A 21,632-nucleotide genomic window follows, 5' to 3' on the forward strand; every position below is an offset into this window, starting at 1 on the left:
ACATGTAATCAGACATCTTAGACTCGAGAAAAATGTCCCTGACACGGTTCCGGGAGCTTGAAGAAGCTAGAATTAATTTACACAAGATTCGAAAGGACCTTTGTTTCACATTGGACATGTTATTGATGTGATTTTTACATTTTTTACTTGTAACAAAAAAAAAAACAACAAATTATAATCTTATTTCCGATTTGTTTGTTTTTTTGCCAAGTGTATTGCAATGAATTGTTCTCAGTGTCACTAGACAGGAAAAATGCATTTTGTTCCCAGTGCATAAGTGTAAAAATAAGCATGTTATACATGACTAAATAATATAAAATTGTTTTAGACAATAATTCTATTTTCTAGTATTTTATTTAATTGAATAAGTGATCATTTTGCCTGGACTCACCTTCTCAGATGTGTTTTCTTTGCTTGGGGCTCAGGGTGAGGTGGAGCAAATTGCCATGATGAAGCCCAAAGGTCAGACGGAGCATGACGAGGGAATGCTGGAGTACCTGGAGGACATTATCGGCTCGTGTCGCCTCAAGGAGCCCATCCAAACGCTGGCCCGCAGAATTGAACTGCTTAATGAACAGAGAGGAGAGAAGGTAATTGATCCTCATTCATTCTTCTCTGTCCAGGCATTTTCTGATTTCACTTTGAGATGAATGTGTGTGTGTGTGTGTTTTATGTGAAGTCTTGACAGAGAAGACAAGCTGTGATTATTATTATTATTTTTTTTAATTCACCAGTTACTGCAGTGCCAAAATGATCAGACATGTACAATACAGCAAAACCTCCAAAGTGGAATACCCTCCAAAATTTAAGCAGTTTGGATCTGGGTGGGGAAAAAACACACCCAAAAAAAAAAGATAAGAGAAAAATTATGCCACTACAGAGGGTACCGGGAAGTGTAATGATAACCATAGAACCAGAAATGCAACTTACTGTGACATGTAAAGATCACCTTGCTCAGTACATGTGATAACAATACAATAAATTAGATATCAGTAGCTTCAACCTAAAAAAAAAAATCCCGAATCAATTCTTATAAATTCCAGCAATACCTGCAGCACATAAAGCCATTAAGTGACATAATCACTCTGCCAGCACCTTATTTATGTGTCAAGAGTGTGTAGTTTGACTTTAAAAAATATATATACTAGTAGGAGAGTTAAAAGTTGACTTTGAAAATGTTTGCACAAATGAAAGTGGCACTGCGAGTCTGATTTAGTTCATGCTACGTTTCCTGTGGCAAGGAAAATATTGAATCTCGAACACAATCACACACAACCGATTGTGTTGAACCCTTCCAGTTCCACTGTGTTATTTTGTAAATATGCCGGTCGGGCTAATGCACGTGATCCGTGGCTTGATATTCTTGTTCACCACCCCTAGCTCAACCGAGTCAAGCTGGTGGAGAAGGAGAAAAACGCTCTGGAGGGAGAAAAGAACAAAGCTGTGGAGTTTCTCACTTTGGAAAATGACATCTTCAAACTCAAGAGTCGCCTTTATCAATATAATGTGTAAGTACGCCAGTACTTATGGTGTTTGTGTTCTGTGCAAAGTTCAACAAATGAACATATGAGCCAGGAAAAACAAAATGGAAGAATGTAACTTGTTGATCTTTTTTTATTTTTTTATTATCATCATCCTGATATCTGTTCCTGTTCATTAGTCATGATCTACAAAAGCATGTGGTGGCTAAAGAGCAGGAAAAGCAGAAGATTTTGGAGGACAACAAGGAATTGACAGAAAAAACTGCCAAGATATCGCAAGAGATGGAGAAAATGAATCAAGAGCTTAAAAATGTGGAGAAGTAAGACCCTTTTTGTCTCTTTCGGCAAAGTCTGTCTTTGCTTGTTCTCGAGGGTGAAACTTGTTCCACGTCTGTAGAATTTGATCTACTGAAAAAAGGATCTAATAAAATCTGGAAATATTCATATGGAGTTACCACTATTTACTAGAGCTGCTATTTCCTTTTAAAAATTGTATTGGGAGGAGGGAAAAAAAATACTCGTATTTTTGCTCAGTTCAAACAATGTTCTTCCACCAGGAAACAGAACAAGATCAACAAGTACATTGAGACCCAGAAGGAGACGTTCACCCAGCTGGACTTGCGGGATGTCGAAGTGCGCGAGAAGATCAAACACTCCAAAAGCAAGAACAAGAAGTTGCAGAAGCAGCTGGAGAAGGATAAAGAAAAGGTGTGTACACCTTTTTGAAATTTTCATTCAGTGATTTGTGGGGGGCTGCTACGATATCATCCACCGCAAGTTAGCAACTTTCATGTTTACTGGAGAAATCCAACAAAAGAACCAGATTTGCACTATGAGTCAAGCAGCGGTACGGTGCTTTTTTTTTTTTTTTTGTCCTCGGGCCAGCAAGCAGTAAGGGCACCCAGACAATTTCCTGCTTACGGGAACACAAATTATTGTAATCATTGTAATATTCTGAAATTAAATGCACGTGACTAAGAAGAAAAATACATAATGAACTATAATTGTATGTCTTAGTATCCTCTTTAAAAACCCACTTTTTTTTTTCTTTTCAGAAAATTAATGATTTGATAAATGCAGAGTTAGTTTTGTATAGCTTAAATTTCCCTGTCGTTAAAAAGAAAATAGGTTCATTCTGTGAAAAATGCCAAAACAATGTTCATGTACAGTAATATAAAAAAAAAAGGGCCCTCAGTGTAAACTAATTACTACATGGGTTCCTGTTAAACATCCCCGCTCCATAAAAATGTAACATCTATATGCTGAGAGCCTGCTTTAATTCGTCATATTTTTTCCTTAAACTGTGGAGTTCTTGTACAAACAACATAAAAACGTTTCACGCTGTAAATCACATTTTAAAAGCGGCAAGAAGTAGCTCACCTAAAGTATCCACTAGGGGGCTGTGAAGTGCCGGACAAGTGGATTCATGGAGCAACACACACTTGAACAGTGACTACCACACAGTTCAGATTAGTGTCGTATTGTTAACATTCGGAATATATCGTGGCGGTGCAGTGGAGATGTGTTGATTTGAGGGGTAAAGGCAGGCAGACACCCTCAGGGGAGCAGTGTTCAACTATGGCCTGGCTTGTGTTACACTCCCGACAGCCACGTTCACACAAAACAGCCCACTCCCGGTGCCACTCGCGACCGGCCGGGCGGGGCTGGTGCCGTCTTAATAGCTACAGAGCATTAGCTCAAAGTTGAATTTGTGTTGTGTTCGGCCACTTTTTTTTTTTTTTAGCTGGAAGAGGTGCGCGGCGTACCCGCCAATAGCGAAAAGGCCATCGCGGAGGCGACCGCTCGTAAGGAAGAGCTGGAGAAGCAGAAGGGGAAAGAGGAGGAGAAACTCAAGGAGGTGATGGAGAGTCTAAAAGAAGAGACCAGCGGCTTGCAACAGGACAAAGAGGTATGGATGAACCAAATTCCAGACCCACAGGAGACAAAAAAAAAATATATATATATATATATATATATATTTTTTTTTTTTCTGCCCCAATGTAATAATCCTATGCCGTTCTTGCTCTTATCAGACCAAAGAGAAAGAGCTGATGGAGCTGAGCAAGGCTGTGAACGAGACACGCTCTCGCACGGAGCTGGCGCAGTCGGAGCTCGACATCTACCTGAGCCGCCACAACACCGCCGTGACGCAGCTCAACTCCGCCAAACAGACCCTCCAGACCACCACCGACACGCTACGGGAGCGCCGCGCCGCCATTAAAGAACTGGAAGTCAACATACCGCAGCGGGAGAAAGAACTCAAAAAGGTGAGCGAAAGGTCACAAGCTTGGCCTTACTCTACTTTGGGACCGGAAGTCATTACGGAGCGGACGTTTTCCTCTCCAGGATGAGGGTGAGCTGGAGCGGGTGACGAAGATGGATAACGAAACCCGTCAGGTCGTGAGGGAAATGAGGCAGAAGGTGGACGAGGCCAAGAGCTCTCTGTCTTCCAACCGCAGTCGAGGGAAGGTCCTGGACGCTCTCATGCAGCAGAAGAGGAGTGGCAGAATTCCCGGTATCCTCGGAAGGCTGGTAAGGAGTCACGCTCTAACTTTTTTTTTGTCCTTTAAGCCCACTTGGCGCTTTGGGGGTGCACTGGAGTGGCCTCCACTTGGACACATTGTTTCAGCATTTACAAGGGTGTCTGCGGATCCTTAAAAAGTCTTAAATGAGATGTTTGAAAATGAAGGCACTAATTATCCTTGAAAATGACATGTAATCCTTGAAGCCTCGATTCAAAGGTCAGAAAAATGCCACAGATGCAAAAAAAAAAAACAACAAAAAAACAAAACAGCTTTGTTGGAATACATCCAGCCATTCGTTTTTCTCCAGCGCTTGTCGTCATTAGGGTGGGCTGTCCCACATTTGTTTTCCGTTGCTCATTGATTGCGGGTGATATACGCAGGGAGACCTGGGAGCCATCGACGCAAAGTACGACGTGGCCATTTCCTCCAGTTGCGGGGCTCTGGATCACATTTTGGTGGACACCATCGACACGGCTCAGAAATGCGTCACGTTTCTCAAAGAGCAAAACATCGGCGTGGCCACCTTCATCGGTCTCGACAAGGTACGTGCGCGCCGGCGCTCAACTGCGGCTTCTCGCTCTGACCTCTTTTGTCCCCTCAGATGAAGGTGTGGGAAAAGAACATGGGCAAGATCCGTACCCCTGAGGATTGCCCACGTCTCTTTGACATGGTGAAAGTGAATGACCCCAGCGTGCGCCCGGCCTTTTATTTCGCCCTGAGGGACACCCTGGTGGCCCAGGACATGGAGCAGGCCACGAGGATGGCCTTCCAGAAAGACAAGCGCTGGAGAGTGGTCACCCTCAAGGGCCAGATCATCGAGATGGCCGGTGGGTAGCGTGCTCTTTCTTACCCAATCTCCTACTGGCCATGTTCCTGATGACGTCCTTCCTGTGTCTCCGACAGGAACAATGACTGGAGGAGGCAGAGTAATGAAGGGAAGGATGGGCTCCTCTCTCAACACTGAGGTCTCCCAGGTGGAGGTATGCGCAAAGTATCAAAAGCCATGACACAGCTCTGAACTTGGTCAAAGTCTATTGTAGAACCTGACGGCATGATACGCTTGTCCGTAGCTCGACCGCATGGAATCCAAGCTGAATGACGACGTGACAAAGCTGCAGGACTGCCAAGAGAAGAAGCTGCAGCTGGAAGAGAATGTCCAGCGTCTCCGCACTCAGCTCCGCGACATGAAGAACACGCTGGAAAAATACGCCAACAGCATGACCGTACGTAGCAAAATTCTCTTTGCTGTCATGGTTCCCGCCAACAAGTTGTCACTCTTGATATTCTCCAGAGTCTGGCTGACCAGGAGATCCACCTCAAGAAGCAGATGAAAGAACTGGAGGCCAATGTGCTTGCTGCTGCCCCGGACAAGACCAAACAGAAGCAGATGGAGAAGAGTCTGGAGGCCTTCAAGAAAGGTGCCACTTAACCTCTTAAGTTGACTTTTGCAACATTCCTTTCAAGTATCTGACAAAACATGACAATTATGTTTTCCAGACTTCGAAGCAGCGTCCAGTAAAGCTGGGAAGGTGGAAAACGAGGTGAAGAGGCTACACAACCTGATTGTGGAGATCAACAGCCACAAGCTGAAGGCTCAACAGGACAAGCTGGACAACATCAACAAGGGTCTGGACGAATGCTCCTCTACCATCACCAAGGCCAAAGTCGCCATCAAGACGGCAGACCGGTGAGCTTCAGTTCTCTGCACTCGAGATCGCTGACCACCCCGTCGTCAGCTTCACGTTGACCCAACTGTCTTCAGCAACCTGAAGAAGTGCGAGGACAGCGTGACCCGCGTGGAAGAGGAGTTGAAGGACAACCAGACGTCTTTAGCAACATTCACCGAGCAACTCAAGAAACTGGAGGAAGAGGCGGGAGAAGTCATGAAAGCCTGTCAAGAAGCTGAGGTCAGAGGATATCCTATCTGAAGGGGTTTGCTTGGCTCAAATTCTGATTTGTATTTTATATCCAGGGAAAACATGCCTTTTTGGTTGAACCATTACTTGGAACTTATGGGAGATATAAAGTGAAGTCAATCCCCTTGTTCTCCAGGCGGCACTCCCTGAAGTGCAGGAGCACTACCAGACAGTGGCCAAGGAGATTAATGTCCTGCAGCAGCAGGAACACGCCCTGCAGGAGGAGTCGCTGAGTGTGCGGCTGCGTGTGGAGCAGATGGAGGCCGCCGTCAGCGAACACAAGAATAAGATCGAACACTGGCAGAAGAAGGTAGGCGCTGCCCGTGTCCGGACTAGCGTTTTGTGCTAACATGCTAACATCTGCTGACGTCCACAGGCCTCAAAGCTCTCCCTGCACACCCTGGAGGGGACGCCGGACGAGGAGCTGCCCGTCCTCACGGCCGAGCAGCTCGACGACATCTCTGACCCAAACGTCATGGTCAACAAGATGATCACCTTGGAGACCAAGTGTGCTCAGATGAAGCCCAACTTGGGTGCCATCACAGAGTACAAGAAGAAGGTAGGAGCAAGAAAGTGAAACGCTGGCAGGGTGTCATTTGTCCCAACAACAAAGGGGGGGGGGGGGGGGGGGCGTCGTTACCAACATCACGCTATCTGATTAACCGCCAACTTTACGCTCGACCCGCTAATTTGTGACGACGCCTGCAGGAGGAACAGTACCTGATGCGTGTGGCCCAGTTGGATGAGATCACCAACCAGCGGGACAATTTCAGGCGCAGCTACGAGGACCTGCGCAAGCAGCGCCTCGGCGAATTCATGGGCGGCTTCAACATGATCACCAACAAGCTGAAGGAGAACTACCAAATGCTGACGCTGGGGGGCGATGCTGAGCTGGAGCTGGTGGACAGTATGGACCCCTTCTCAGAAGGAATCATGTTCAGGTAAGTGTCTACTTTGTGTTTCTGCGTCAGCCCGTCCGTCCACTGACGGCCGACTTTTCATCGCGCAGCGTGCGTCCTCCGAGAAAGAGCTGGAAAAAGATCTTCAACTTGTCTGGAGGAGAGAAGACCCTCAGCTCCCTGGCACTGGTGTTTGCACTGCACCACTACAAGCCCACGCCGCTTTACTTCATGGACGAGATCGACGCCGCGCTGGATTTTAAGAATGTCTCCATCGTGGCGAGTTACATCTATGTGAGTACCAAGCCGAGCGTCCTTTGAGCAGCCTTAGCTAGCGTGACATTAAGCCCCGACCAATTTCCCCCCCCCCCCCCGCAGGAGCAAACCAAGAATGCTCAGTTCATCATCATCTCACTGAGGAATAATATGTTCGAGATTGCCGACCGGCTCATCGGCATCTACAAGACACACAATACCACCAAGAGCGTCGGGATAAACCCCAAGACAATCGTGTTCCGAGAACATGACGCTATCACCGCCTAGGAAGTCCTGTCTCGTCACTTGTCATACACACTGCTGCTATTTTTTAAGACTTGTTTAATAAAGATTTACATTTTAATCACAACTCTTGAGTTTTCAGGGTGTGGTTTCAAATCTCCGCGAGGCTCTGCCAACTAAACACTTCCTGCTTCCATAAGAAGACATCCACAACTCCTTCCCACCAATGGTGCCCACAAATGAGTTGAGAGGGTTCTGCAATCAAACGTACACCAATGTAAATGAATGAACTACAAAAATGAACTACAAAAAACAACAACATGCAACCGTAGTGAAGATAAGCAGTACGATTGGATGTTTGATGCATATAAAAACTTAATTGTGTAAAAGTTAGCATTTTGCTACATAACAGAAAGTGCTTCCCAGGTCAAGCCGTGACATCAGACTTGTAATGAATGCAGTCAATTCCTGTGAGAAGATTTCTACTATTGAAAAAATGTGACGGCTCCATTTTAGTACAAGCTCCTGTACCACAGTGAATTCCAACCCTGCCCAGTCCCAAACGGGCACGAAGAGCTCTCCCATCAGGTCTCGCTGAAAAACGCTGAGCCAGCACAGTGATGCCACCACTAGCAAAAGTGCCAACAGGGGCAAAAGCAGTTTGACTCGTAGCCAGTAGGAGTCCCGCTTCGCTCCGCCATGAACCTCGGCAGCTGCTGCCCTGCCGCATCGCGTGCAGCAGCACACTTTGGGAATCGGCGCCTCGTCCAGACTACCGAGAGTGACGGCGGGCCAGTGCCGACGCAGGTAGTCGGCGGCTCGGGGTGTGACCGAGAGGTTGAGGGCTGACGGCAGACTGGCGCCGGCGAAATTGGCCACTCGCTCCCTGAACATGTGAACCTTCTCCAGGAAGACCAAAGGAGAGTCCTCCTCCTCAATGGACGCGGCCAAGGAGACCAGGTCCAGCTGCTCTTCCTGGAGCAAACCAACACCAACTGTCACAGCCTTTCTTTTTCCTCATTTGTCCACTCAATATGCACAAACTACGATTTGGGCAGTTTCGACTTAATGTCTATTAAATATCAAAACAGATCATTGATTTGTTGACGACGAACCAAACGTCACATCGTTATTGCAGAGAGACCTCTGAAGAAAGCGTACACACCTGTAGTTCCTTAACTTTCTGGATGAGTGGGTCATAGGCCCGTGACACCTCATCCAAGCTTTTGTCCAGAACCTCTAGGTAGGCTTGTCGCTTCTTGAGAAGCACCATCTCCAGCGTGTGGAAAAACTCATTGACTTCTTGTCGGTCCTGCCTGAGCACAGCCTCGCAGTGGGCTTTTCCCTGCTCCAGCTGCTCGCTCAGCTCACATACCTAAACACACAAACATATTTAAAAAAATAAAAATAATAATGAGAACCCTAATCCCAATTATTGAGGTTTCAAGAAAAAAACCACAATGGTCACAAAAATAATTAGCTAGTAACTCATTGGGGTTGCACTCACCTGTGACCATTTGTGCTCCGACAGTTGTGACACGAGGCGTGAAGGAGTCGGCTTTTCTCTGGCGAAAGCCGCTTGCAGGTCGTCGATGGTGTGGCTCTGGTGCTGGCCCACAGTCAGACACAGGCCGCAGATGAGCTTACGGTCTTGGACACAGTACATATTGAGGGGCTGCCTCGGGTGGTCTGGACACAAAGGAGGTCTGGGCCCGCTGTCACCTTGGTACTAAAACAGACAAGTCCATTAAAAAGTCTGATGGAGGATCATTCAGGGGGATCTTCTCTACCTTCTCGATAATGGCGCGCAGGGAGACGTTGGCGGGCAGTGCGTCCACGCCCGCCATGGGCAGCTCCACCATGCTGCGGCAGTTGGGGCACTTGAGCGGCTGGCGTAGCGGGCGCCAGATGGAATAGCTGTGCGAGGCGTGGAGCAAGCTGTCCAGGCAGCCCCGGCAGAAGGTGTGCGAGCACGGGAGAACCCGTGGGTCAGAGAAGAGCGAGTAACACACCGAGCACGTCAGGTCTTCCTCCAGGTTGTCCATGCTGGACACAAAGTGATGGAGGAAAATGTTTGACACGATCAGGGATGTCAGATACTTTGACACAGACTGTTACTAGTGTGATGAGCAAGTCACATGAGTTTATTTTTTCTCCTCAACTTTCTTGTTACTCTTCTTTTTGCACAGTGTAACAACAGAAGCAGAGAGCACAAAAACAAGTGGGGATAGTGCAAAGTAGCTCCTCTTACATTAGCTACTAGCTACTAGTTACTACTGTTAGTCAGCACACCTTACTAGCTTTTGCCTTTCAACAAGGGGGTCCCGACAGACGGCTGCTGTTGCTCCTTATCAACGACACACAATTATTTTGTATGTTTTCAGAGTTGGTACTGGGTAGTCATTTGTTTTACATGTACAAAATGACGTCATTTTACTCGTTTGTTGTCCAGCTTTTTATTTTATTTTTATTAAGAATGAGCCCACATATAAACATGTGCGAGTTGACCCTTTATTGCAACTTCAAGGATTTGTTTGGAACATTAGAAAGAGAAAAACTCCACGTTTCGTTATTGCCTAGTACATGTTGAATAATAATCGCAATGTGACCGTAGTTTGTCAGTTTTGGTCAAGATAAATTAAACCCTAAATGGGACATTTCACGCCACAGACCAAGGCCTAAGTGGATACAGCTGTGAGGTTTGACAGTTAGCTTGTTTTACAGCTGTTTTTCAGCTTGTCACCACGACCTTTTTGTTATATTTTGGGTTCGGCTCCCATCCGTTTGTCAAGCACGCAGTAGACCCTGAACCTTGGCTGCTGCCAATTTAACTCACATTCTCATCGTTATTTACATACCTTCGCTTCAAATGTTCGGCGTTTGCTTCCCAAAAAGCGCTCTTCCGTTTCCCTTTGGCTTCGCGTTGCGTTTAGTTTTAGAAAAAGCGAAACTGCCCTTTCTACTAAACACTATTTAGTTCTAGTTTGGAAAATTATACGTAAAAAATTGCATTCGGTTGAAGAGGCATGTTACAGGTCCACGTCGTCCAGGAATTAGACCGGTGCTGATAACGTCTCAAACATTCAATAACACAAAATGCAGCATGTGTTGTTTCAAAAAAATTAGTCCAGTAACCGGAAATGCGTCATCTTTCAGTGCGCATGCGTAAATTTGAACAAATCAGGCTCCAATCCATTAGAATTTGAACGCCGGCTGAACCGTTAACGGCTAAATTGACTCAAGTGTTTTTCCACCCGTGGTTCAAAAGAATAGACACAAAAACATATTGTGGGGTTCACTATTTATTTAGTTTAGCCTAAACTGTAGCCTACCTCCCCAAACGTTTGGGTTCACCAGCTTATCTTCAGTGTCAATTTTAATTTTTGTCAAGATTTGAAATCACATCTCTGCTAATGTGGAATGCTGAAAAAAAAAAAAAATCTCCCCTATGTCCAACAGAAATGTTAGGAGCACAAAATAATTATTTCTTTTACAGTGTCTTGAGTTAAACACAAACCTGACATACTTAAGTTTGTGAAGGACACATGATCACAGGGCTAAATAACTCCCAAATGTACTAAAGTTACTGCAAATTTGTTCATGGTTTATTTATTCAAAGGTTCCACTAAGGGACAGTTGGACACCCTTTGGACCTTAAAGAAAAAAAAAAGCATGAGGTCAGACTCCCGCATAGTCTGAGATAGTTCTCCTGAAATTCTTTATCTCTCCTCAACTGTCACTTGGAAAAAAAGAAAAAAAAAAGTTCCTGGGATGACTCTTGAAAGACAAAGATTGCGGTCAAAATGATGCATATTGTTGAGGCCAGCGGCAGGTCAGACCAATCAATCTTCACAAAGACTTGAGGCGTCACTTTGCAGTACATGTGCAAAACCATATAGATTATTTAGCAAGTGAGACATTAAAAAGGGGAGAGGGGGGGGGGGGGTAAGGGAAGGGTAAACATGTAACATTTAAGCACAGTTTACTTCAAATAAAAAAATTACAACTGTATCCACAGCCTAAGGAACCTAAAAAGACCCTAAAGAAAGGAACTGTGTCATCATTGAATACATGCAAGGGTTATGAGATTCACAATCCGATGTGAAAATGGCCTATGTTCACTTTTCTCCCTTTCATGGTAAGTCAATTCGATGGCAACTAAACTGCAAAGCAGTGCTTTTGCTCAATTCAAAAGGGGAACCAATCATTTGATGGGGAACAACAATTCACAGCATCAAGCCTGTAACGTGGTAGGCTTGTGATGAGATCGCCTTAACAGAAGCCATGAAAAGAAAAGCTGAGGGAGGTGGGGAACCAAAACAACAAAAAAAAGCATTAAAAGGAACATGCCAGAGGCAAAAAAAAAAAAAAAAAAGCCCCAAAGCCACCCAAATGCATCTTCATAATAGAATGCACCCCTTCTGTGCATCTGCCATTCGCAATGTCCAGTGTCCATTGATAGCAACTTAAAAATAAGTGAAAACAAAAAAATATTCGTTGCACTGATTTTTTTTCTTTTTCTCTCTCTTCCATTTCTTCTTACGGTATCCAAAGTTCTTTGTTTCAGGGATTTGAGGATCAGCCTCAAAGGCCGAATTTCTTTCTCCTTTTCTAAACTTCGCTGCATTTCCTCGCTCAAGATGTCGCATTTGTATCTCTGCCGTCTCCTGCATGCGTCCTCGCACACTCCCAGTCACGCACACACAACCCATCCGCCCATTCTCTCTCTCTCGCTCACACGTGGTCACGCAGCCGGACTCCTGGCCCCGCCGCCCCGGGGGGGGGGGAAGAGGAGGGGTGTCCCGTCGGGACGTCCTGTTGGGAGATGAACCTGGCTCCTCAGCACTGAGTCCAGACATTCATACGCAATGGCTCCATTCACACACACGTCTGATAGTGTGGCCGATTGTGGGGAAAGGTGGCGCCCTCGAGGATTGTGATTTGAAGAGTTTGTTGTTGTGTCTCCTTTGGGCGGACATCGAGTTGAAGTCGTCGCTTCGGTTACGGAAGTTGTCGCGTTGCCATGTCTCTCCGACATGTTTTGTTGTAGGTGGTTTTGTTTTCTTTTGTCATACAGATTCTTTTTTTTTTTTGGTGTGGTTTTTTTTTTGTTTTGTTTTTTTTTTGCAACATGTAGCCACTCATTCTCACTCGCACCCACTCGCCAACTCAAACTTCATTTGGGCTGCTTTCCCCCAGGAACGCCAAATGAAATCCACACATTTTTCTCTCAGATAAGATGCAGCCATGGATCCCACGAGCCAAGCACAATGGATCAAATTTCTCACACTCTCGCTCTCTCTCTCTCGCTCGCTCTCTCTCGCCTAATTTTGTTTATGTTGAACAGAGTGCTGCATCGTGAATAAAACTCCAGAATACCCCGGACGCCGTTTTAGAACTGGAATCCCTCGGCTGGCACGTTGGCGGAGTTGAAGCCGTAAGTTCCGCCTTGGATGGCTTCGGGGACCAGGCTGTTATCTTCGTCAATCTGAGTCACACCCAAAGAGAGTGAGGAGGAAGAAAGAGGTGAGTTTAACAGAGGAACACCAAACAAACAAGTGTAGCCAGAGCCTTCAACTTACATCATCAGATGAGAAGAACTGATCAATAATCTGATAAGCTAGCTTGTAGATATCACCATTTTCATGATTCTGCAGCTGCTCCACTTTCTCCAAACCTGTCCAGACAAAATAACATATGAACACAAACTCCCCCCCCCAAAGAAAAAACGCTTTATATCTCGATGCAGCGGGCACCCACCTCCACACTCTTCGATGAGATTGGCAATGGTTTCAGCCTTGTCGTCGGCCATCTTCAGGATATTGCTGAGCCCGTCCAAGACAACCTGCACCACTTGGGCGTCCTTCACCGTGAGCAAGTTGCAGAATGGAGGGATGACCTGCTTCTCGATCAAGTGCGCCACCTGAAGGCGCCGCACCGCAAGACAAGATTCAATTGACTTACTAGAGGACCCCCCCCCCCTTGTATAAACCACAAAACTTTGTTTTGTACCTGATCTTTCCTCCCACTTATTGTAAGGTTGCTGATGGCCCAGGCTGCTTCCTTCTGGGTTCCAAAGTCTCCCTAAATTGACATTGGGCAAGTTTGTTCAATTTCAATGCTCTGTGCCATGTAAAAAAATAAATAAAATAAATAAATAAAAAGAGAACAATGAGAAGCGGGTACCTTGTCGAGAAGGTGGATAATCATGGGGACCAGCTTGGCATCTATGACCGCTTGCACCTGCTGCTGATTCCCTGCTGTGACGTTTGACAGGAACCACACCGCCTCCTACAGGACAAAAGGCGCAAATACAGGCATTAGATTGTTTTTAATAACGCGTCTCGTAACGTCATCTCCCCAGTTCTACATTTTGCGTCTAGGCTGGATCAGAATCCGGACATCCACGCCAAGAGTGGATGCCTGGCTGAGACTTATGTGCTGCGGGTTGGGGTGAGCGAGAGCGGTGTTGAGGCTCTAATCATCGTCCATGTCACAAACCAGTTGGGCCTCGAGTTGAAAGTGACTGGTCTCAGATGCACTCCGATATCAGCAAGGACTGATTCTCAGCGCTCTCTTGCCACCGACCCATTTTAAGTGACTCACACAATCAGACATCCACACACACCAACTACCCTCCCCCTCTTCAACCAGTGCGCTTAACTACAACTACAGCAGATGGCGTTCCTCATCGTCGTCGTCGTCGCATTCTCCAATGTGAAGTCTAATCTTACTAGAAATCTCATTCCCACCCCACCTAAAACTTTCAGCCAACTTTCACACCGGGATGTCTCAGATGTCATCACTTCCGCCGACGTCAGGGCGTAGAACGCGGCGAGACGCGTGCAAGAAGAGTGTTACCTTGTTGATTTTCTCCTTTGGGTGTGACAGGAGGGCTGGGAAGTGGTTGAGAGCGTCACAGTTGAGCACCACCTGTGTCTGCTCGTCTGTTCCAGTCACGATGTTGCCCACAGCCCTCAGGGCAGCGGTCTGGATGAAAAGAATGGGCGGGGTCCATTGATATCACTCTCCTATTCATTTGAATGAATTTCTATAGTCACCCCCCCCCCCCAAATCCATACCTGAACTTTGACCTCCTGGTGGCTGAGCAGTGGGACCAGGTGAGGGACGATGCCAGAATCAATCACCATTTGGATTTGTTCGTTCCCAGCATCCGTCAGATAGGACAGGGCCCACACCGTGTCCACCAAAATCTAGAAGCGGTGAGATGAGAGAGGGGGGGGAGGGAAATAAAATACAGGGATGAACTGTTGAACTTCTTTACCTGGCAGCAAGACTTAAAGAGTTAAGCGTTTACTCACGTTGACGTCAGTGTGGTGGATCAGCACACGCAGAGCTGGCAGGATCTACGGATTAAAAATGTAAATTATAAGGTGGACAAAAAGGGGAAACATTTCTGCAAGAACCGCAATAACTCACATGGCGAGGACTTCGCATTGTGCGCTTTCAGAGCTAAATGGAACAAAAGCACAAACCTCTTGGATGGTCTCCATAGGCGGCGGAGGGTCTTTATGGCGGCACAGATTGACCATAACCCAGGTGACGTTGCGAAGGAAGGTGATTGGGATGGAGGGACTGATGAAAGACAGCAGCGGCTTGACAACGCCCAAGCCGATCACGTAGTCTCGGCATTGCGGGCCGTCGCCTGACCGAGAGACACGGGCACACGCGTCAATTGGACTTTTCATCTTTGAGGTTCTGGCGAATGGGCCGATAGCTCACCGATAATGTTGCCCAAAGCCCAGACGGCTTGTTCGCACACATTTTGGTGAGGCGATTGAAGCAGCCTCAGGAAGCGCGGCACGGCGCCTGTGTACACAAACGGCTCGGTTAGCAGTCGTCCTCTGCTTTGTCGAGTGCGCCTCGTGCCACTTACTGGACTCCACCACGGCTTGGGTCTGCTCGGAAGTGCCGGACGCTATGTTGGTCAGAGCCCAGGCGGCCTCAAACTGCAGAGAAGGGCTGCGGGAGGAGAGAGAGAACACAGCGGAAAGCCACGTTGAACAACATCAGACTTGTTTGTGCATTTGTGTGGGATGCCATTCCTGGAAGATGAAAGCTGGAACGCATTTGCATACGTGCATCACCGTGCGCCGCTGGCATTTTCGCTCGCATACATAGTCAAAATGGGTTGGATCGAATAGACGCCGGGACGGCTTTTCAACTTACTTGTCATCTCTGTCCAGGCAGTGGACCAGAATAGGAAGGATCCCGGAGCCTATCAGGTCATCGATAGGAGGGTTGCGGTCGCTGGACAACAACTTCCTACATCACACGTAGACGACATTACATTATTTGCATGCACAGATAACACACGACAGATGCCGACGGGAGTGCGCGACACTTGAGAATTTGGAGAATGTTGACATGGGTGTTTGCGGCGTGACACGTGCGCTCGTACCTGGCGGCCTGAACGGCACTCAGCTGGATGCCTTGGTTATCACTGGTGGCATTCTACAACGCAATACAGAAAAGTGGATGAGTCATACGTGAAGGAGAAGGACACTACAAGGTGGAATAAACAAGGAAAAGCAGCTTACTTGCACTATTGCGTCGAGGGAGGTGTTTTGCTGAGAAGGAAACATATTAGAAAGTCATTGGAACCGAGAGGACGTTTTGCAACAAATGATCATTGGCATAAATGACATCAAGTGGCATCTCTGTTCCTAAAATAAAACGTCCTTGGCCTGATTGCATCCAAGTGGAAAATGCAACTGGAAATTTGTGCAAAAAAGTGCATCAAAAGCCACACTGTGCAAGAGGAGAAGCCTAAAAAATATTAGTATACAAAAAAAAAAAAAGGTTGTCATTGGGTTAACCAACATAAGCTAAGCTGCTCTACAACCTAGAAGCAAACACATTTATTTTAAATGCAGCGAGGCGTCTGGAATGGTAATTATTTTAATTGGAGAAGGCGGTCCACTTTTTCCCCACAAAAAAAAAAGACCCTCCTGGCTGCGCACCGGTGACTCAGAGCAGCGTGTCATTGTTGATATACGATGAGGTAGACCGCCCTCTCGAGCACGGACGGCGCAGTTAGCCTGATTGAATCTCTGAAGTGCTGAGTAGCCTTTTTGATGCCACCGTGCTGGTGCCGACGATTACGAATGACCAAAACATGCCAGCGACGGAACTGATTCATGGCGTTTATGTTAATAGCGACGGGAGAAACAGAAATTAGTAAATCGAATTAAGAGCTCAACGAATTCAACAATATTGGCCACAGTGATCTGGTCCTTATTTCGTGCGTACACTTTTTTTTTCTTCTTTGCAATAAGATTCCATTTATGACATTTCAAGAAAACAAATGACAGGAAGGCACAGTCCATTATCGTTGTACTCGGCGTTCTTTGCTTTATAATCATGCCTTGAAGCGCCCCCTCCTCACAAATGTTGAATTTAACTGCAACATATGAGGTGACAAAAGCTAGGCAATGGCGTGAGAAGTCGTTGTGGCACAAACTTGCACTTAACCGCTAACGCTATTGAAGATCATTTTGTTTTTATTAATATCCGCCGTCCGCTTGTTTTGAATTTAATAGCGACGCCGAGGTGATGCAAAACAACAACAAAAAAATGCAATACAAACGATTCTCTCGTGACAAAGCAACGCGGCCTACCGATCGGAAATCTCCGTCCACGTCGGAATCCTCGCAAATGTCCTCATGGGGCACGTTTCTTCTCTTCAGGAGGTGCTCATCTCTCTTGTTCTGTCGAGGAGCAACCGAAAATGTTACACGCATGCGGAACAATTTCAGCCGAGCGACAGCGTGCAGATCTTAAGACATCAGATTCGAGTATGATGTCAATGTCAATGAATTACCTTTCGCAGCTCCACCACCACCTCCGTCCTTTGTCTTCTCATGGACTGCGGAGAGAGAGAGAGAAAAAAAAAGTATTATTAGCATCAGCAATGGACTAGAACACAGTGCAATATTTGAGCCCAAGAAAAATAACTCGAGCACAAACTTCCAAGCTTTCAGCACAACAAGTCTTGAGCAACAGGAGCGAGGCTCGATGGACCTCTTTTTTTAGACAGCAGAAGTCAGCCAGCCCCCTTCAACTCTGCCACCCCAACACAGGGCTCACTAACACATGGCGCGCAAAAAAAAACATTTACAGTGGCAGATATTTATTGAAAGTGGAATGTTTGGATGTCATTTTGATTATAACTCATTCAATACCAAGTTTTCTATCCATTTTTTTAAGAATCCAGGCCACCACTGAATGTGTTAATGTTATTTGTATGTGTTTAAGAAACTGATGAATAATGCAAATTTCCCAACAGTCCTATTTGGTAAATAAATTGATTTTGTATTGGGGTATTACATTTTGTCCCTGTCACACCAGTGTATGCTGATTCTTTGTGGATGGATACCGCATACATAAAAAGTATATTATAATACTGTCACTGTTATAGGAGTGACACTGGGAAATTTTGTTGTGTCACATCCCAGATCCCCAACATGCCTAACCACCAGCGTCATAAGGCAACTATGTGCATAGTCCAAATGATCACAAGATATGACTTATGGCGCAATGGTTAGGGATCAAAAGTAATAGGACAAATGAAAAATAATAAATCAACTTGCAAATCCTCTGCAATCAAAATCTGAAGTCTGGAACATGGAAATCAGTAGACACTGGATTTCATCCCAGGTATTGCTCAGTCGAACTTCTGCAACTGTTTTCCCTTGCGTTTACGTCTTCAGCAAGCATGCTCAATCGAATTCAGGTCAGGTGATGGAATGGGTCATTGCATTACATTCCACTTATTTGCCTTGATGAAAAAAAAAAAACTGGTTGCTTTTGCTTCGGGCGGGTCTTTGGCCAGCTACACTGAAGTGGCATCAAGTGAGTTTTGTAACATTTGGCTTACTACGAGCGGATAATGTTTCCTAAAAACTTCATAAATCACCCTGCTGTCATTAAGTCAATAAATACCCAATAAATGCACATTTTGCCATAGAGCACCTTGCTTGTGGTCCTTCAAAAAGAGAGGTACAAACACGAGATATTGTAATTCAAACTCTGGTCACTTCGTTTAAATGTAACGACTCTCGAATTACAGCTGCAATTACAGTGTGCAGTTCAAACAAAATGATCTCGTTTCATTTCAAAGTCATTGCAGTGGTATTAAAAAAGAAGGAAAAAAAAAACATGACGATGCACCAATAATAATGGATCGGTACTAGCTTGCAGTGTTCACCGATGACTGTGATGAAGAGTCATTGACAGGACAGCTGCCGTGCACCGGCCTACCAACCTTACTGCGCTGCAGCACACACACACACGCACCAAAAAAAAAAAAAAACAACTACTTGTCAAACAGGATGAATCAGTCCATGCTGCTTATATGCAGCCAAAACATGTCGCCCCTCATAAGCAAAACAATGGTCGGCGAGTGTTGGACAACGCGATCATTGCAGTGCGAAATCTAGTAAATCGTGTCAATCGGTAGCTAGCGTAGTTTAACTTTATCCGTGTCAGAAAACTGGATTACTAAAATCCACGATTTTAGTCAAATTTGAGAGCATCAAACCGCAAGAAGAAGGACGATTAGACATAAATTAGACCCCCCACGCCATTGTTTTTAAGCTAAAGCCGTGGGAGGGGGGTTATGGCTTCCAAGCTTAAGAGGCGCTAGCTAAACTGCAGTTTCGACGTGACGTTCGTACGCCGCAGTATTAACTTCCCAATCGCGGGGATACTCCTCAATTTATATATTTCCCTCACGTATATGAATCTTGTATGTGTATATTAGAGTATTTGGCAGTAGTACATATCGAGTTCAAACGCTCGGTGGCTACGCTGGAGCTAGCATGTCCGTCGAGGGCCTGGCTAGCAGCGAGTTAGCAGATCTAGCGGACGCGATGGCAAGTCCTCTGTGGTACTCAGTCGAAATGCGGCTTAGAAACTAAGGCCCGTATGGTGAAATCACCAAACAGCGGTCGGGATTTTCCAAAATGTTCTCAGTGAAGGCCCTGGTTGAAGCCTTCGGGCAAAGTTCCCGATGGTGCAAATTATAGAAACGACGTCACAGGGAATCCAAAGCCGTGGTGCCCCTGTTTAGAAAAACGGAAGGGGGGCTAAAAAGCGTGAATTCCCTCGTTTTCTTTTTACCTCTAAATCCCGACCCTTGTTCTTGAAATTCTTCAGTCGCTGGTTGTCCAGTTTGTCGTTGTCGGCCATGCTAGCGGTTGCGGCGAGGCTAGAGCGCAGTTTATTTCACTCGTGGAATTAGCCAGTTAAGCTAGCGTTTCTCGTAGTTCCCTTTCTCGGCCTCTCTCGCTCTATTTTGCTCGCTCTCGCTGCCTCACTCGCTTGTTAACAGACTATTTTTTGCTACTGCTGGAAAGGCCGCAGTGCATGCTGGGATTGCCGGTGGCGGAGAGGAAGGGTGGGGGAAGCCGCTCTTTTCTCATTGGTCTGTTGCAAGATGCCCGCCAACGCAAGTCCAAATTTCTTCATGAACGTGACGAATTCGTCACAGCGAGTTTTGTTGATTTTATTCCGTCTATGTTGTGTAATATATTATATTAAGACACTTTTGATATGGCTTCACACGATAAGACTGCAATTACGTGTGGACTAAAATAGAAGAAAAAGAAAAATTGTCTGATATCTTTATTATAAATGAATGACTACATCAACACAAATAATTGTGTATGTATGTACATGCTGCTACCCAAACACACTAGTATTTGGTTTTATTGCATATTCCCTGCATTTTATTACAGTATTTTTATTACATTTAAAACATAACATAAATAAGAAATAAATATAAATAGCAATATTACTACAAGAAAGTATAAAATGAACCGAATTATGCAGTGCATAATAAATAAATATTCAGGAATGCTTTTAATTATTATTTTTTTCAAGGATCCCTTAAGGCTTCTCGCGACATGTGGGGTGTTTACACCCTTTGACCCTTCTTGCACTAATGCCACAGGCCAAAGAAAGGAATCAGAGATTCTCTTTGATTCTGATGACGAGGGTTTCTGTTTCTTTAAATGACCCGCTTAAATTTGATCATTTATGGTAGACGAGGCAGCAGATAAGAGTGAACACGACATGTGATTGGATTAATCAGATTAAATCACCCATCAGCCGCATATCAAAGCCGAAATCCTGAAGCCTTTTGACTTCATCTTGACCTGGATGTCTTCTTGCGTTTGCCTCAGCGGGGTCTTCATCAGGTACACCATCCTCCTGAAGCCTTCCTCCAGCCCCACGCCCGTGATGGCCGAGCAGGGCTGGATAAACCATGGCCTTTTGCCCTCGCACGCTCGCTTGAGGTCCAGCCTCTGGCAGACTGCCTCGGAGCTCAGAGCCCCACGCAGATCCTGTTTGTTGGACAGAACGACCAGAGGAACTCCTCTCAGGGTCTCGTACTTCAGCACCTTAAGGAACACAAGGCATGCGTCACCACCGGTTAGGACTCGATTTGGAAGTTTTGCCGACGTAAAGGGTTAACTAGAAACTTGTTCGGTCGAGTGCATAATAAATTCAAGTCATGCGATCCTGCAGTGCTGCCTCGAGACTTTATGTATCAATCCAAACATCATTTTTAATTACCCGATGGAGTTCCTTGCCGGCTTCATCCAGCCTCCCTTGGTCCGCGCTGTCCACCACAAACACCAGCCCGGCCGTGTCGGCGTAGTGATGCTTCCAGTGAGGCCTCATCTTCCTCTGGCCGCCCACGTCCCAGACAGTCAGACCCGGGCTGCTCCTGTCCGTCTCTAGCGTCTCCACGTTGAAGCCCACCGTGGGCGCCGTCACCGTTCTCTCGTTGTACTTGAGTTTATACAGCAAGGTGCTCTTCCCAGATCGGTCCAAGCCAAGCATCAGGACCTGCGCTTGCCTCCGCGGCTTAGAACCGTGCATCCCCATGTCTGAGTCGGATCCCAAAAAGAAGAATGGGTTTGTGCAGTTGCGTAACGCGGAGTAAGCCAAGCTCTCTCGCGCCCAGTGGGTCCCTGCAGTGCTGTCTGGCTGCAGTCTCAGTATGCGGCCACGATGCTTTATGTACACACAGTTTAAAGTGATCCCACCCCTGGTGTTGTGACGGGAGTCTCCTCAGCACTACGTAGCTTTCAGTAAAGCTATTTATATCAATATAGTGACAGTGCAACTATGAAGTACGACGTGTAGTTTGTTCTCCGGTTACAGGAGTCAGATCACACCTGTCCCTAGCTGTCAATCATCCAGACCCGACATAATCGGAAGCGCTTATTTGGGTCATCCGGATTGTTTCCACGTCAGGCAGTGGTCATGAATGAAAAATAT

At 46.1% G+C, this 21,632-nt stretch overlaps 4 protein-coding genes across 5 annotated transcripts in view; 1 reads left to right on the top strand and 3 right to left on the bottom strand.

The window, feature by feature from the left end:
* Positions 1–7,446, top strand: part of smc4 (structural maintenance of chromosomes 4) — a 13,253-nt gene extending 5,807 nt beyond the window's left edge. Inside the window, exons 6-24 of the mRNA XM_085916726.1 lie at positions 426–590; positions 1,381–1,508; positions 1,661–1,801; positions 2,039–2,189; positions 3,226–3,390; positions 3,515–3,748; positions 3,828–4,013; positions 4,387–4,548; positions 4,608–4,833; positions 4,910–4,986; positions 5,077–5,229; positions 5,298–5,424; positions 5,504–5,693; positions 5,769–5,913; positions 6,059–6,232; positions 6,299–6,481; positions 6,631–6,863; positions 6,932–7,115; positions 7,200–7,446. Of these exons, the coding sequence (XP_085772852.1) occupies positions 426–590; positions 1,381–1,508; positions 1,661–1,801; positions 2,039–2,189; positions 3,226–3,390; positions 3,515–3,748; positions 3,828–4,013; positions 4,387–4,548; positions 4,608–4,833; positions 4,910–4,986; positions 5,077–5,229; positions 5,298–5,424; positions 5,504–5,693; positions 5,769–5,913; positions 6,059–6,232; positions 6,299–6,481; positions 6,631–6,863; positions 6,932–7,115; positions 7,200–7,364 (3,189 nt within the window). The 3' untranslated portion in view covers positions 7,365–7,446. The remainder of the gene's footprint in view (positions 1–425; positions 591–1,380; positions 1,509–1,660; positions 1,802–2,038; positions 2,190–3,225; positions 3,391–3,514; positions 3,749–3,827; positions 4,014–4,386; positions 4,549–4,607; positions 4,834–4,909; positions 4,987–5,076; positions 5,230–5,297; positions 5,425–5,503; positions 5,694–5,768; positions 5,914–6,058; positions 6,233–6,298; positions 6,482–6,630; positions 6,864–6,931; positions 7,116–7,199) is intronic.
* Positions 7,281–10,487, bottom strand: trim59 (tripartite motif containing 59). Its single transcript, XM_085916729.1, has 5 exons — positions 10,178–10,487; positions 9,110–9,365; positions 8,827–9,048; positions 8,485–8,694; positions 7,281–8,294 (listed from the first exon to the last, which is right to left on the bottom strand). Exons 2-5 carry the CDS (start codon positions 9,362–9,364, stop codon positions 7,710–7,712), a joined length of 1,272 nt encoding a protein of 423 aa, XP_085772855.1. The 5' UTR covers position 9,365; positions 10,178–10,487; the 3' UTR covers positions 7,281–7,709.
* Positions 10,488–10,605: 118 nt separating this feature from the next.
* Positions 10,606–19,762, bottom strand: kpna4 (karyopherin alpha 4 (importin alpha 3)). Its single transcript, XM_085916728.1, has 17 exons — positions 19,464–19,762; positions 17,164–17,208; positions 16,961–17,050; positions 15,881–15,910; positions 15,742–15,794; positions 15,510–15,605; positions 15,217–15,302; positions 15,063–15,149; positions 14,816–14,985; positions 14,642–14,686; positions 14,402–14,533; positions 14,181–14,309; positions 13,506–13,610; positions 13,332–13,403; positions 13,080–13,242; positions 12,902–12,996; positions 10,606–12,807 (listed from the first exon to the last, which is right to left on the bottom strand). The coding sequence occupies exons 1-17, from the start codon at positions 19,530–19,532 to the stop codon at positions 12,712–12,714; spliced, it is 1,563 nt and encodes a 520-aa protein (XP_085772854.1). The 5' UTR covers positions 19,533–19,762; the 3' UTR covers positions 10,606–12,711.
* Positions 19,763–20,067: 305 nt separating this feature from the next.
* LOC147054210 (ADP-ribosylation factor-like protein 14) lies at positions 20,068–21,289 on the bottom strand. 2 transcript variants are annotated; one of them, XM_085915979.1, is made up of 2 exons: positions 20,922–21,289; positions 20,068–20,746 (listed from the first exon to the last, which is right to left on the bottom strand). In XM_085915979.1, exons 1-2 carry the CDS (start codon positions 21,234–21,236, stop codon positions 20,450–20,452), a joined length of 612 nt encoding a protein of 203 aa, XP_085772105.1. In that variant the 5' UTR covers positions 21,237–21,289; the 3' UTR covers positions 20,068–20,449. The 2 variants fall into 2 exon arrangements, with proteins under 2 accessions (XP_085772105.1, XP_085772106.1); XM_085915980.1 differs by having other exon boundaries at positions 20,068–20,731; positions 20,907–21,289.
* Positions 21,290–21,632: the final 343 nt, after the last annotated feature.

This window comes from Syngnathus leptorhynchus, chromosome 7 (genome assembly GCF_054491065.1).
Source record: "Syngnathus leptorhynchus isolate UIUO chromosome 7, UIUO_Slep, whole genome shotgun sequence".
In the NCBI taxonomy this organism is placed as follows: Eukaryota; Metazoa; Chordata; class Actinopteri; order Syngnathiformes; family Syngnathidae; genus Syngnathus; species Syngnathus leptorhynchus.